This window comes from Schistocerca cancellata, chromosome 2 (genome assembly GCF_023864275.1).
Source record: "Schistocerca cancellata isolate TAMUIC-IGC-003103 chromosome 2, iqSchCanc2.1, whole genome shotgun sequence".
NCBI lineage: Eukaryota > Metazoa > Arthropoda > Insecta > Orthoptera > Acrididae > Schistocerca > Schistocerca cancellata.
Genome location: NC_064627.1, coordinates 928,118,416 through 928,134,364, shown reverse-complemented (window position 1 = coordinate 928,134,364; position 15,949 = coordinate 928,118,416). Strand labels below are relative to the sequence as shown.

Genomic DNA, 15,949 nt, shown 5'->3' with positions numbered 1-15,949 from the left:
CTACAAACTCTATTCACAACATATTTTTTAGACTGTATCCACACATGCCACTGAATGTACCTACAGAAATACATCATTGCACAACACACAGGTCAAGAGCTATGACATCATAAACTCTGAGATGTGTTAAGAACTGCCGCATCATGCATGAAGTTACATTTATTCTTTATTGCTAAGACACTCGTATAGTCAAGTCAAATTAAGGACATCCCTGACCCCTGGCAATACTTTTGACAGCTTTCAACTGTGAGGTACTAGGAGCTGTAGATGAAAACAGTAGCCGTCTATAGAGCAATGCCATAGGGATGTTTATAAAATATCATTGCAGACTTGTGAAGCAGCTGCACCCATTGTACAGAAACTGTTTGGCATAATGTTTCTTAATTTGGATATTGTACTTATACATTTGTACCTTATGAGTATATCTTTGTACACATGACAGGTATTTTCAAAAATACATGGAAATGAAATTTTTTCCGATATTCACTACAAACCCAATTCATTTTTTCTTTTTTTTTTCTAATAGACAACTGCCAACTGAATACCCAGGCAATGCCACATTTGTCAGCTAGTTTAGTTTTACTATTGCAGGCCAGCCAGGATCGACAAAGACCATCCTACTGTTCCTGGTCTACTGACTGTCATTACCAACATTAACAGGGAACTGTAGATATCGTCTTATAATTATTGATATCTACAGTCATTAGGTGCTAGGTGCAGTAAGATGGTCTTGTGCACCCATTTTGGCCATGCGTTTGAAATCAAATAAAGGCAACCTGCAATAGGACATGTTGTATGTAGTCTTGCCTTAAAGTTGTGGTACACTCTTGTGGCTTTGTACATCTCATCACCCCACCCCCTTCCTCTCACTCCTCTATTCCCTATTTAGCTCCTTCCCATTACTCATGCATAATCAAACCCCGACCCTCATCTTGTCACTGGGTATTCTGTCCATGACATTAGGTCAGCCCTGTTGGGGAAACCAAGCCACAATGCCATTCGAACAGCCAGGATGACCAGCACATAGCTGGGCTTTCATTTTGTGTTGCAACAATAAGACAGGTAGAATGAATTTTCACTCTGCAGCAGAGTGTGCACTGATTTGAAACTTCCTGACAGATAAAAACCCTGATCTGTCCAAGCACAACTCACGATCTGACCTCACAGCTTCACTCCCACCTGTTTTACTCTGCCCGGAGGTTTCAAATCAGTACATTCTCTTCTGTAGAATGAAAATTCATTCTGGAAATGATCCCCCCAGGCTGTGCCTTAGCCACTCCTTCTTTAATTAATCATAATTTTTGGACTCAAGGATGGATATGCTTGTTAACAGTAATGATCGTATTGATCAGATTTTTAACTTTGCCAGTACATGTATAGCTGATGGTATTCTTTGTAAAATTGTAATATGCTTTATATGAAGTATTAAGGAAAACACCAGTTGAGTAACAAACTATTTCTGGCTTTTGGAACTGTTAGTTCCTTCCTGTGGGAAGAAAGAGAGTAAGAGATAGCTTTGGGAAGATTGGGAATGAGAGGAGGTCACTCAGATTGAGAAGAACCCACCCACTGTGAGGATGAAAGGACATAAAAGATGAAGGGGATGTGCCAGAGCATTGGAGGGCAAAGATAGTACTTTAAATGATTAATGGAAAATCTCATATAAAGATGTGAAACAAATACTAACAAAGAGATAGAGGGGCTGGCCAGTACTTACCTCAGCTCAGTACAGCCGATAGATACACATAAAACAGAACCGAAAATTTACATTCCTAGCTTTCGGAACAAATGTTCCTTCATCAGGGAGGAGAGAGGGGAAAGAAAGGGAAGAAGGGAAAGGAGATTCAGTTACTCACAACCCAGGCTATGAAGCAACAGGGAAAGGAAAATAGGGAGGGTAGCAAGGATGGAGGCATGGTTGTCAGAGGGAAGCCAAAGATATTCTACTGTAAGTACTGTGCCAGCTTCAAACCAAAGAGGATGCATACAGAAGTAAAGAGGTATATAGTATAAAGATAAACACAACTATGTAGGATGAAAAGATGCGTGAATGGCTAAAGAGGAAAGGGAAAGAGGAGAAGACTGAAGAGTAAATGGGAGTGAGGTTGTTTAACGTAGGTTCAGTCCAGGGGGATGGCGGGATGAAAGGATGTTTTGGAGTGCAAGTTCCCATCTCCGCAGTTCAGAGGGACTGGTGTTGGGTGGGAGAAGCCAAATGGCACATACGGTGTAGCAGGTTCCTAGGTCCCTAGAATTATGCTGGAGGGCATGCTCCGCTACTGGGTATTGGGCATCTCCTAGGCGGACAGTTCGTCTGTGTCCGTTCATGCGCTCAGCCAGTTTAGTTGTTGTCATGCCGATGTAAAAGGCTGTGCAGTGCAGGCATGTCAGTTGATAAATGACATGTGTAGTTTCACACGTGGCCCTGCCTTGAATTGTGTATGTTTTACTAGTAGCGGGGCTGGAGTAGGTGGTTGTGGGGGGATGCATGGGGCAGGTTTTGCAGCGGGGTCGGTTACAGGGGTAGGAACCGCTGGGTAGAGAAGGTAGTCTGGGAATATTGTAGGGTTTAACAAGGATGTTACGGAGGTTAGGGGGGCGACGAAAGGCAACTCTGGGTGGTGTGGGGAGAATTTTGTCAAGGGATGATCTCATTTCAGGGGTTGACTTGAGAAAGTCATATCCCTGGCGGAGTAATTTGTTGATGTTTTCGAGGCCAGGATAATATTGGGTGACAAGGGGGATGCTTCTGTGTGGTCTGGGGGTAGGAACATTGTTGTTGGACGGGGAGGAATGTATTGCTCGGGAGATCTGTTTGTGGACAAGGTCTGCAGGATAGTTGCGGGAGAGGAAAGCACTTGTCAGGTTATTGGTGTAATTGTTGAGGGATTCATCACTGGAGCAGATGCGTTTGCCACGAATACCTAGGCTGTAGGGAAGGGAGTGTTTGATGTGGAATGGATGGCAGCTATCGAAGTGAAGGTACTGTTGTTTGTTTGTGGGTTTGATATGGACAGAGGTGTGGATGTGAGCTTCAACAAGATGAAGGTCAACATCCAGGAAGGTGGCTTGGGTTTTGGAGAAGGACCAGGTGAAATTCAGATTCGAAAAGGAGTTGAGGTTATGGAGGAAATTAAGGAGTGTTTCTTCACCATGAGTCCAGACCACAAAGATGTCATCTATAAACCTATACCAGGCCAGGGGAAGCAGCTGTTGGGTCTTCAGGAAAGCCTCCTCCATGCGGCCCATGAAGAGGTTGGCATAGGACGGAGCCATCCTGGTTCCCATGGCCGTTCCCCTGATTTGTTTGTAGGTCTGGCCTTCAAAAGTGAAGTAGTTATGGGTGAGGATGAAGTTGGTAAGTGTGATAAGGAACGAGGTTTTTGGAAGATCTTCGGGTGGGCGTTGGGAGAGGTAGTGCTCAAGGGCAGAGAGACCATGGGTATGTGGGATGTTTGTGTAAAGGGATGTAGCATCTATGGTGACAAGAAAGGTTTCAGGTGGGAGAGGAGTGGGAATGGATTTGAGGCGTTCTAGGAAGTGGTTTGTGTCTTTGATGTAGGATGGGAGTCTGCGGGTGATAGGTTGGAGGTGCTGGTCTACCAGAGCTGAGATACGTTCGGTTGGGGCTTTGAAGCCTGCTACAATGGGACGGCCAGGATGGTTCTCTTTGTGGATTTTGGGTAATAGGTAGAAGGTAGGGGTACGTGGCTCAGGTGGAATGAGTAAGTCTATGGAAGCCGTTGTGAGGCCTTGTGAGGGACCTTGGATTTTTAGGATTTTTTGCAGCTCAGTCTGGATGGAGGGAATGGGATCCTGGGTAACAGCTTTGTAGGTTGAGGTGTCGGAGAGTTGACGCAGTCCTTCTGCCACATACTCCACACGGTCAAGTACGACAGTTGTGGAGCCTTTATCCGCCGGGAGGATGACAATAGAGCGGTCTATTTTCAGCTCCTTAATGGCACGGGATTCAGCTGGGGTGATGTTGGGGGTTGTCGGGATGTTCTTCAAGAAGGACTGGGAGGCAACACTGGATGTGAGGAATTCCTGAAATGTCTGCAAGGGATGGTTTTGGGGGAGGGGAGGAGGATCCCTTTGGGAAGGCAGTCGGAACTGTTCTAGACAGGGTTCAACACTGGGTCTAGTATTTGGGGGCTGTGTTTGGGTAGTGAAGTGATATTTCCAGTTGAGGTTCCGGGTGAATGAGAGGAGATCTTTAACCAGGGCAGTGTGGTTGAATTTAGGCATGGGGCTAAAGGTTAAGCCTTTTGATAGAACAGATGTCTCTGGAGGAGAGAGGGATCTGGATGAGAGGTTTAGGACTGAATTGGGACTAGTGATATGTGGCATTTGACTGTGGTTATAGTTGAGATTTGGTCTGTGTGGGATATGTGCTGGGATGGGGAGATTGAGTAGGGTGGCTAGGCTAGGTTTGTTGGCTATGAGAGGGGTTTGTTGAAGGTTCTGTTGTGGTTGGTGTTTGTGAGGGATAGGGAGAGGGACCCCACTTCTTAGGTGTTGCACTAGCACTGTGGATAGTTTTTTCAGGTGGTGTGTGGCATGGAACTCAAGTTCGCAGCTGGCTTCTAGGATGATGTTCCTGAGTGTGTTCTCCAAGCAAGGGTTTGAGAGGTGAAGGACTTTGAAGAGAGATAGGAGCTGTTGGGAGTGGTGGTTACATGAAGTAGTGTAGAGATTCAGGACAAGTTGGGTAAGGGCTAAGGATTGAAGGTTCTGGAAGTCCAGGAGAGAGTGGTGGAAGGAGGAATTGCACCCGGAGATGGGAACTTTTAAGGTAAGCCCTTTAGGGATAATTCCAAAGGTTAAGCAGGACTGGAGGAAAAGTATGTGGGATTGCAGTTTGGCTACGGTGAATGCATGTTTCCGGAATGAATGTAAATAATGTGGTATAGGATTAGGGTACACAGTGGGTAACTGGTGGGTAGGGAAATTAAATAACTAAAGTTGAAATAGTAATCATAAGAAGGAATAAAACGGGGAGGGAAGGACGAGAAAGAAAGAAATTGTGTTGGTAATGTTCAATACCAAAGGAAGACCACTAAATAAGAAAAATACGGAAAAAGTTGACCAGACCAAGCAAGTATGTCCAGATCAGGGGAAAAGAACACACGTTGCTCAAAAACAGAGATAGCGAGTGGCGAAAAAAGATCGCTCGTGCCACAAAAGCGATCGCGCGTGCCGCAAAAGCGATCGCGCGTTCCGCAAAAGCGATCGCGCGTGCCGCAAAAATGATCGCGAGTGCCGCAAAAAAGATCGCGGGTGGCGCAGAAATCTCCCAAAAATTTTCTTGTGGCAGAGAAAGATAGCCAATGGCACAAAAATATCGCCAGCAACAAGAAATCAACGGAAATGGATGATACTGGTAGGTGTGGAAGAGATTGTTGGCAGTGATTGTTGGCTGGGAAACAGCGAATAACGAACGTTAAAACTATGGAATGTTGAATAAATAAATCAATAAATAAAAAAGAGGACCATAAATGGAACAAGATAATAGGAGGAAGATGAAACTAGCACAGTTGGTGACGAAAATATTTATTTATGTATATATAAAACACTGAAGAAGAGAAAGTGTTAAGATGACAGATGTAAGTGATAGCTAACAAAAGGGACAAAACAATGAAGGATGTGGACCATATAGGTGATCTAAATGATTAATGGAAAATCTCATATAAAGATGTGAAACAAATACTAACAAAGAGATAGAGGGGCTGGCCAGTACTTACCTCAGCTCAGTACAGCCGATAGATACACATAAAACAGAACCGAAAATTTACATTCCTAGCTTTCGGAACAAATGTTCCTTCATCAGGGAGGAGAGAGGGGAAAGAAAGGGAAGAAGGGAAAGGAGATTCAGTTACTCACAACCCAGGCTATGAAGCAACAGGGAAAGGAAAATAGGGAGGGTAGCAAGGATGGAGGCATGGTTGTCAGAGGGAAGCCAAAGATATTCTACTGTAAGTACTGTGCCAGCTTCAAACCAAAGAGGATGCATACAGAAGTAAAGAGGTATATAGTATAAAGATAAACACAACTATGTAGGATGAAAAGATGCGTGAATGGCTAAAGAGGAAAGGGAAAGAGGAGAAGACTGAAGAGTAAATGGGAGTGAGGTTGTTTAACGTAGGTTCAGTCCAGGGGGATGGCGGGATGAAAGGATGTGTTGGAGTGCAATTTCCCATCTCCGCAGTTCAGAGGGACTGGTGTTGGGTGGGAGAAGCCAAATGGCACATACGGTGTAGCAGGTTCGTAGGTCCCTAGAATTATGCCCCCTCTCTCATCCCTATGTATTTGTGGAATCCTAGCAGCAATCGCGTGATACAGCATGAAGAAAGTCTTTGAAGTAGTCCATTCTGAACTTTTGTGGTGCATATGTGTCTCTGCTGTACCTCTGCCTACTAATAAGATATAGATTTATGGTATTCACAATCACCATTCTTTCAACCTGACACATCCTCACATATATCTACTCTACATATTTATGACAGAGGGGCCCAGAAAAATGTAGACACTCTTTGATAGTTAATATCATTGGAACAAAATGACATATCATTGCAATTTTGTGCTGTAGCGGAGTCCATTTTAATCAGCAGATCTTGGTGCATGTTTTATGGCAGATGACAGTGCAGCAATGAATGAAGTAAGATTGGCATTTGAATAACACAAGGCAATATTGAAGTGGTACTGGAAGCACAGAAACACGATGGAGGTACAAAGGCAGTGGCATAATGTGTACAAAAGTCAGCCACCAGCATGTACAACAATTTATCATATTCAGGAAAAATTTGAAACCAACAGTACTGTTCAGTATGTGTGTAAGGAAAGGTCTGACCAACCAGAAACGTCAACTAGTCCAGCTTTCAGCACTGCTGTGTTGCAACATTTTACTAGGTACCCTAAACAGTGAGTCAGAGTGCACATGAAAGCAGCGTAAGCCAATCTAATGAATGATGAATTCTGAAGGCTGCAAAGTGGAAAGTATAAGGATGGAGCACTGTGAGTGTTTTGAAGGCATGCTGTGTGAGGATGAACAGTTTTCAGGGATGGTTATCTGGTTTGATGAGGCACAATTCAAACCTGATGGTACTGTAAACTGTCACAACTATGTGTACTGAGTTCCTGAAAATCCTCATGTTCAGGTGAATGAATATGTTAATCTACTGGATATTAATGTGTGGTGTGATCTGTCATCGCTCAGTTTGATTGGCCCATTCATCTTTGAAGGAACCTTAACTCGTGAGGTGTATCTTCACATGCTGGGAACATCAATTTTATCTGTCATCTGACAAGTGTTCGGAAATGAAGGATTTTACCTACAGCTAGATGGTGCTCTGCTTGACTACCATAGAGATGTCAGAGAGTACTTGGATGAAAATCTATCTGGGTGATGAATAGGTCAAAGAGGAACTGTTGAGTACCCAACATGGTCTCCATACATTACACCTCTTGACTTCCACCTATGGGGGACCTTGAAAAATGAAGTTTATGAACAGAAGCCAGCAACACTGAATGAGCTACAATAAACCAGCAACACTGAATGAGCTACAATAAACCATCAAAGCGTACTGTGTGGCTATCACACCAGCAACACTGAAAGCCGTAGTTCAGTCAACAGTTCAGCAGTATCAATGTTGTTTGGCTGCTGATGGGAGCCACTTTGAACACATAAAATAATTACTCACCCCCCCCCCCCCCCTCCTCCCATGCAAGAATTGTAACAGTATGTTATTTTGTTTCATTAACATTCTCTGTCTTGTTCATACACATGAGGTACAACACTGAGAATTTTTGACATGACAGCAGTAGTCACTGTCTGATATACACCTGAGAAAAATCTGAAGATAGCCAAAGTCGGAGGGCAGCACATAGACAAGCCCATTAAACAGAGTTCATAGCCAGCATCTAAGTATGGTGATTGTAGCTGTGAGCAGATCCACCCAGAAATGTATTGATTATCAGATAAATCACAACACATGCCTTATGACCATAGTTATGAACGTTTCTGATGTAGCTGCCAAGAGTCTGATGGCTGCAGCATGCATGATGTTATGGCACCATACTGAGTTGTGCTGCTCCTTTGGGCTCTGATGTGTTGACAGTTTTAATATTCTTGAATATTACACCCTTTACCCTTGAAATTTAGCTTGCATAGGGACAGAAGAGCTCCAGTTCATGCCTCCTTTGACATGATAGAGAGAGGGAAGATCAGGCCAAGAAGACTGCACCCAGACTGCGGCATCTCTGTGAAAGTGGAGGATACATTGTGGATTCATGCATTAGGTTAGTATTGTACTCGGTCATGTCTTCTGGCCAGTACAAGTGGTAGCACTACATCCATGTCCTGCAGGTAGCCTAATTGCTGAGCCACAAGTTCCCCTCTTTCCGAGGTGCCAACTTGTTCCTAATCTGTGTGTGCATCGTGAGCTTATTCTTTCATCTGTGATCACATGATTACACATATATATTTGTCTGTTTGCCTATACAGGCCATAGCACGACTGTCAGCTGACAGACAGGTCCTTCTCAGGGCAATTATGCCAGACACATTCAATGGCCGGTGTATGAGAGCCGACTCCCACCCAAGTTGCTGTGATCCATCAGTCAGAGCCACATCAACTGGTCACCCAATGTCCACCAGCGCCGTCCGGGGTGGCCGAGCAGTTCTAGGTGCTACAGTCTGGAACCGCGCGACTGCTACGGTCGCAGGTTTGAATCCTGCCTTGGGCATGGATGTGTGTGATGTCCTTAGGTTAGTTAGGTTTAAGTAGTTCTACATTCTAGGGGACTGATGACCTTAGAAGTTAAGTCCCATAGTGTTCAGAGCCATTTGAACCATTTTTGTCCACCAGCTGTACCTCCACAACCCATTAATGCCTGCAGTCTGCCAACAATTGCGGCCTTGCCCTCACCACAGCATCATTGCCGGGCACCAGCCACACCTGCGCCATGGCACCATGCCATTTTCCTGACAGATCTGGAGGAACAATTTCTGTTATCTTATTGAATGCCTCGTTGTTCTTAATTTTGTCTCAGTCATGCAATAAACTATTGTTGCAGATGCATACCTGAGAACTGCTGTTTATTTACTGTGCCCTTGACACTGCGCAGAGACACCAAAGCTAGCAATGGGGTTGATCTGCAGGTGTTCTCAGCATCCTTACCTGCTACCATAGTGTCTGGACATGGCTGCTTCCATGTCCTTCCCAACTATGGCCCTTCTGCTTCAGCTGAGCTCATTAATCATCATGTTTCTGGTGGTGGCCGTCAGTCATTCTTGCTTCCCACTGACAGCTGACACCTCCCAGGTGTCCCACTGACCCACCAGAATCTGGCTGAGCCCATCAATCATTGCATATCTTGTGGCCATTGTTGTTTGAGCTTGCTTTACATTGGGCACCAGATGACTCCCTGACTTTCCCACCAGCTCATCTGCTCCCAGCTGAGCCCTTGCTGCGGCATGCGGCATTGAAATTTTTTTTTTTTTCCCCAGGAGCCATTTCCATCCTTCTGGTGCTCTTCTGTGTCAGCTGCAGCACTTCATACCTAGCAAATTTTGTCCAGGTGCACTGCATGTTTCTTGCTTTCCTTTTGGTAGTATCTTGCTTGATGTTTTCTCTGCTTACCATGTTCCCCCACATTTCACATCCAGTGATGTCTTTTCTGCTACTTCAGGCGTTTCTCCTGACCCTCCCTTTGCTTTTGACATGTTTCTCCATATGCCATACATCCTTGCTAGCTATCATATCTCATATGCTCCCTACTGGTCGAGGCTTTGCTCCTAGCAGCCAACAGTGTCCTTCCAGTCCATCATTCCTTCTTATCACTCACAGTGTGCCCTCAGCCCAGGGTCCCTTCTCTGCCCTCCAGGTGTCTCCTTTCCCCTTCTTGACTCTTTCACACTCAACTGAGATGACTCTACCATCTCCTCCTAAGGTGGGAGAGATATTATAGGTGTAATTATCTTTTGGCCAGTACAACCACTACATAAGCATCCTGCAGGTAGCCTGATTGCTGGACTACAGACACTGCTCTTCCAGAGGTGCCAGCTTTCCACTAAGCTGCGTGCATGCCATTCAGTAGCAGCACTCCGATTGCAGACCTATTCCTTCATCCATGATCATGTAATTACATGTCATATTTATCTGCCTGCCTAAATGGGACACAGCATGACCACCAGCACGCAGACACATCCCGCTCTGGGCATTATGCTGGCCAGATTCTGCAGTAGACCAAATCACATCCTGCTCTGAGCAATTATGCCAACTGCTTCCTGTGTCAGCCAGAACCACAATGCCCATTAGCTGAATGTCTGCTGGCTGTACCTTTGCAGCCCATTCAATCCTGCAGCCTGTCATCACTGCCAAATGTATGCTGGCCAGGCCATTGTGGCCTAATCACACCGAATGCCAGCCAAGCCGACACTGTGGCACCATGCCATTTTCCTGACAGTCTGTTGGAGCATTTTCTGCTGTCTTATCAAATGACTCATTATTGTTAATTTTGTCTCAACTATGCCATAAACTATCGCAGGTGCATACCTGGGAACATCTGTTTACTTTCTGTGCCCTTGTCACCACAAGAGGACATGAAAGTGATGATCAGTGATGATCAGTGCTGCTTCTGTTAAAAGTTTTGCTGACTCCTTTGATCATCTGTGTATTAGAGTATCCACTAGGCACTCTGTTTCCGTGTTACTCTTAGCTGGAAGAAATTTAAAATGCAGTGATGCTGTTCTGAACGCAAAATAATTTTAAACTGGTGTGACGTAAATGGTGGGTCATTACAGTACATAGCGGTTTGTGGTAATCCATGGATTGTTTTTTAAGAGTGGCCATGTTAATATACTTTTGCTCTGAAATTCCTTATGCCACAGAGCCAGATTTTTTTTCCCCTTTATGCTAGTTCTTGGCATCTATGGACTTATTCCAGAGGTTCAGTGAAATGAAAATAAAATACTACTTTAACAAAATATTGTGATGTACCTTCATTTAACTAAAAGACTTCTTATATTTTAAAATTACTGTTTAATAAACATATTTGCTCAATTCTTTTATGAAATAAGATCATGAAAACAAATGTTTCAATCACAGACTTCTAGAAATTTTCACAAGATTCTTCAAGTTTTTTTGTGAAGTGTCTTACAATATTAGTTTGCTCTCTTATACAAGATGTAGCAGGAAATTCCTTATGACAATGCAGGAAGTAGAGATTCACACAGTTTGCAATGAGATCAAATTGTAGTGAGAATAATGACACCACATTTTACGTTTCATCTTTGGCAACAGTGTAGTCTGTCGTAGTTGATACTATTAGTTCATCTGTAGATTCCCAACATTTCTTTTTGACTTGATGTTGCTTTCCTGATGAAGAAAATAGAAGATTTTTGAAAATTTTGAATGTGCAATGGCTTCTAAGCAAAATGTTGACCAAGAACATTTTACATAATAAACCTGTCTGTCTGTCTGTTTGTTAATCACAGCAACTCTCATAAAATACAGTCATGTGAATGTATCGTCAGCTTCTCCTGAAATTAAGAAAATTATATATCCTATCAAAGATAAAAGTTCATTTTGATTTCGTGGGGTTTCCAATAAGGTACTTGCCCGCGAAAGGCAAAGGTCCCGATTTCGAGTCTCGGTCGGGCACACAGTTTTAATCTGCCAGGAAGTTTCAAGGTACTAAAGATTTGTTTCCATACAGCAAACACTGTATTATCATAAATATGTAATGCATCACTAACTCAGGGCATTATTCTAGATATACTGAAATATGCCACCATTAAATCCCCCTTTAACAAAGATGATAAGAGAGATGTCGATAACTACCAAACTGGTGCATTGCTGACATTATTTTTCAAAATTTTTGGGAAGGTGATGTAATCTAAAATAGTATGTCACCTGAGCAACAATGAGATCCTCAGTAAATCACAGTTTGGATTCTGGAAGAGTTGCTCTACTGAGAATGTCATTTATATGTTCACTCACCAAATTTTACAAGCAATAAATTTAAAAAAAGCACTGGTTAGTATTTTCTGCACCCTGTCTTAGCCATTTTACTGTGTAAATCACAATAATCTGCAGGTTAAACTGAAGTTTTATGGAACTGATGGTGTAGCCAACCATTGGATAGTGTCATATCTAACCAAAACAATGTAGGAAGTTGTAACCAGTAATTCAACCAGTGTAGTTTGGGGAAAAGATTCTGACTGGGTAGAAATCACATCTGAGGTTTCCCAAGGCTCAAGCTTAGGCCCACGATTGTTCCTCAGGTGTGTAAATGATTATCTGTCTAATTTACAACAAGCAGAATTAATTATTTTTGTGGATGACACTTGTATTGTAATCAATCCTAGCAGACATAAAGCAACAGAAGAAATTGGAAACAAGCTTCTCAAAAGCATCATTGACTGATTTTCTGCAAAATAGTCTCACCCTTAATTTTAAAAAAAATTTAACATAATAAGTTCTTCACATGAAGGGTACAACACCAATCTTCTTTAAGAAAGAAAGTCTTCATTGCTCAAAAATGTGCGTGAAGAGTAATAGGGGACACTCACCCGTGATCATCTTGTAGACATCTATTTCATAAGTTGGGCATACTGACTACTGCTCCACAGTATATTTATTCCCTCATGAAGTCCGTCATAAATAATCCACTGCAGTTCAAAAGGAACAACGCTGTACATAATTACAATACCAGAAGGAAAATTTACGTTAATTTCTCCACATTATGGTTGTGTTTAGCACGAAAAGGGGTGCACAATGCTACAACTAAAATTTTTGATAACTTACCCTCTGATATAAAATATCTGACAGACAGCAAAGTAAAAGTTGAAAACAAACTGAAAACGTTTCTCCATGACAACTCCTTCTGTTCCACAGAAGAATTTCTGTTATTGTAACAGGTGAAAGGTTTGTGTAATTTTAACTCTTTGTCCTGTGTATGCTCTTTCCAATTGTTGATTATGATCTACACATTGCGGTCATCATTACGAATCGCCTTTTATTTATGATGTGTCATTTCTGCTAATTTGTAAGCAAATTAAAATAGCACTGTTCTTTATATGTTTCAAAATTGGTAAAATCTCCAAAATTACTTCATGTTTTAAATTCATCGATTCGTCAGTTCATTGTGGCTTTATAGAGAATTGACGTTCTTTGTAGGGATCTGATGACACAGTGCTTGAAGCAGCCAACAAGGTTTATGCACAAGTGAGTTTTCCAATTAAAGAAGAATTCAGAGCATCTGCTGCAAAATTTCTAGCTGAAGCAGAGGAAGTTGATTTTATCAAAGAAACAGAGAAATCAAGAGCTATAATCAATGAATGGGTGGAGAACAAGACACATAAGAAAATAACGAATTTAATGCCTGAAGGTAAGAGATTTCTTTTTACTATTTTTTAAGTTTATTGTGAGCATATCATTGTGCAAAATCTCAACAGATGTTTCACCAACTAAATTTTAGTTGATGTACTTTTATAACCTTTATAAACAAGGCACCCCAATAAAGAGTTTAAAACTTTAGCATTGTATATGAATGTATACTACTAACACCTTAACAGCATTTTCTCTGTTGTCAAAATACATCAATTTTTCAATCATGAAGTGATGAAGGGCATAATCATACCACTAAAAGCACTACAAGTAGTTGTTAAAAATGGCTGATTTTTCTAACCTTGAATGTGACAACCATACACTAGAAGTTTCGTAAGTAAATTGTTTAATTGTCAGATTAACCTTGAATGTGACAACCATACACTAGAAGTTTTGTAAGTAAATTGTTTAATTGTCAGATTATGTCAAACAACAAGTGAGGCAAATGGTCCTTTCAGTCTTGCAAAATTGACTCAACAAGTATCTCTTGAATTGGGCTTTTCCTAAATGCCCTGGAACATATTGAGATGTCATTTGCATCTTAACCTACACAGATTTACAACAATGTAAGAACTAAAAGACACATGTCTTTGGCTCATAAAAAGATTTTTACTGAAATATTATTTTAGTTGGATGAAGATGATTTCATCAAAACAAAATCTTCTGTGATAACTCAACTGATAACTGAAAAACTGTGATAGACTTTAAAACATATTCACACCTGTCTGTTTTTTATGCCTTAAGCAAGAGCAAAACTTACAGCACTTCATCATTTTAAAAGATAGGCACTGTACCAATTGTCATTGACAAAGATTGTCTGTTACACCATGTACAGTACGCTTCTAACTAGATAGCACACCATTGCACTGTCTTAACCAATTCCTTGACTCTCCAGTGACTGATTTCCAGGTGGATAGTTCAAGCTGAGACCATTGGACAGTCAGGCAATCTACTGGACCTGATATCTCTTCATTTGTATAGTTTATCAAAATCAGCTACACTTCACTTTCACTCACTCACTGAACCAAAAGAAGACCCAAATCTGCAGTTAAAGAAATTGCGTACTGCTAGGAGTTTGACAAGAACAATTTCAGATGGGATGCTGCCATATCACCCGCATTGCTCACTTTGAATCTTTAAAAAACTGTACCGTATTTACTCGAATCTAAGCCGCACTCGAATCTAAGCCGCACCTGAAATATGAGACTCGAAATAAGGGAAAAAAAATTCCCAAATCTAAGCCACACCTAAAATTTGAGACTCAAAATTCAAGGGGAGAGAAAAGTTTTAGGCCGCACCTCCAAATCAAAACAAAGTTGGTCCATTGTAATATGAGACACAATTTAGGTCGAATGAATGACGATACAGCTACAGTAGTTTGGTTCGAGTTGAAAGCTTAGCAGTTAAGCTTTACCAGGTAGCCATTGCTATGCATCAGTATTTATAATGATACCCTTCCTTTTTCACGTGCTTCGTCTGGTTTGAATCGATTGCTTATTTTGCTTTGACCTGATAAGTGCCATTTTCAATGTTATAGGTGTTTACGTCAGTCACTCTAAGCTGAAAATGCATTACTATACTGTGTCATGCATTGTTTGTCGCATTCTGATAGTGCGTGTTTACGGCCTGTCACTGCTCGCGGCATGGCTTGCTTTTGTGCGCGCTACCGCCGCCTACAATTAAAAAAAAGAGAGGAATCGTCACATTAGCGAAACAATGGCAAGAGACTGCTATTTGTTGTTACTTACACTGCTGCTTTCTTTGATAATGATCAACAAGAACCAAATAATAGACAGCGTATGATATAACATGTTCTGAACGAGAGTTTGGCAAAAATTTTTCTCCGTTTGAAAATCTTTGCGGCCGCTTCCTTAGTACATCAAATTCTGCACAGAAATTAGTCATCTTAGATTTAAAAATCTAGTCAGTTGCCGTGCTTCATTTCTGACTGTATCACTATTAGGCGTAAGAGTAATATGAATATAAACATGACACGATACATATATTCTTCCGCGTTTGCTGTTGTCTCACTCTAGTTTCGTAGTTTATTTGGCAGGATTTAAATGAGATAGAAGCAAAAACGAAAGAATACATGGCAAAATGTTTATATTCGTATTATTCTTGTGGTGAAGAGAATACTGCATGTGGTTCACATTTCATCAGGTTCCTATTAGCAACCATCTCTTCTCACAGGTAGGAAAAAATTCAGAACGTAGAGTTGGCCATATTGACAAAAATCCCAGTATTACCAGTCGGATTTTTGTAGTACATTGAAATTCGAAGATGAAGAATACGGAATTTGTATTTACTTCGTTGGATAATGTATGAAAATGCAGTGGTCGAAACTCGGGTGGAGAAAAATGCTCGTCTTCCATTTTTTTTTTTTTTTTTTTTTTTTTTTTTTTTTTTTTTTTTTTTTTTTTTTTTTTTACTGACGCAGAGGTTTTGGCACCAGTATTTATCTTTGTGCCTACAAAGGATGCCTGTGTAGCGCTACGTATATTCGACGGCAGAAGTTAGTTGTGGCGGCACCTATCAACATTTTTCAGAACTTCCGCT

The 15,949-nt window shown here is 41.6% G+C and overlaps 1 protein-coding gene across 1 annotated transcript in view; it reads left to right on the top strand.

Moving 5' to 3' along the window:
- LOC126162881 (leukocyte elastase inhibitor-like) overlaps positions 1–15,949 on the top strand; it is a 313,609-nt gene that overhangs the window by 110,962 nt on the left and 186,698 nt on the right. The window contains exon 4 of the mRNA XM_049919676.1: positions 13,181–13,391. Coding sequence (XP_049775633.1) covers positions 13,181–13,391 — 211 coding nt within the window. The remainder of the gene's footprint in view (positions 1–13,180; positions 13,392–15,949) is intronic.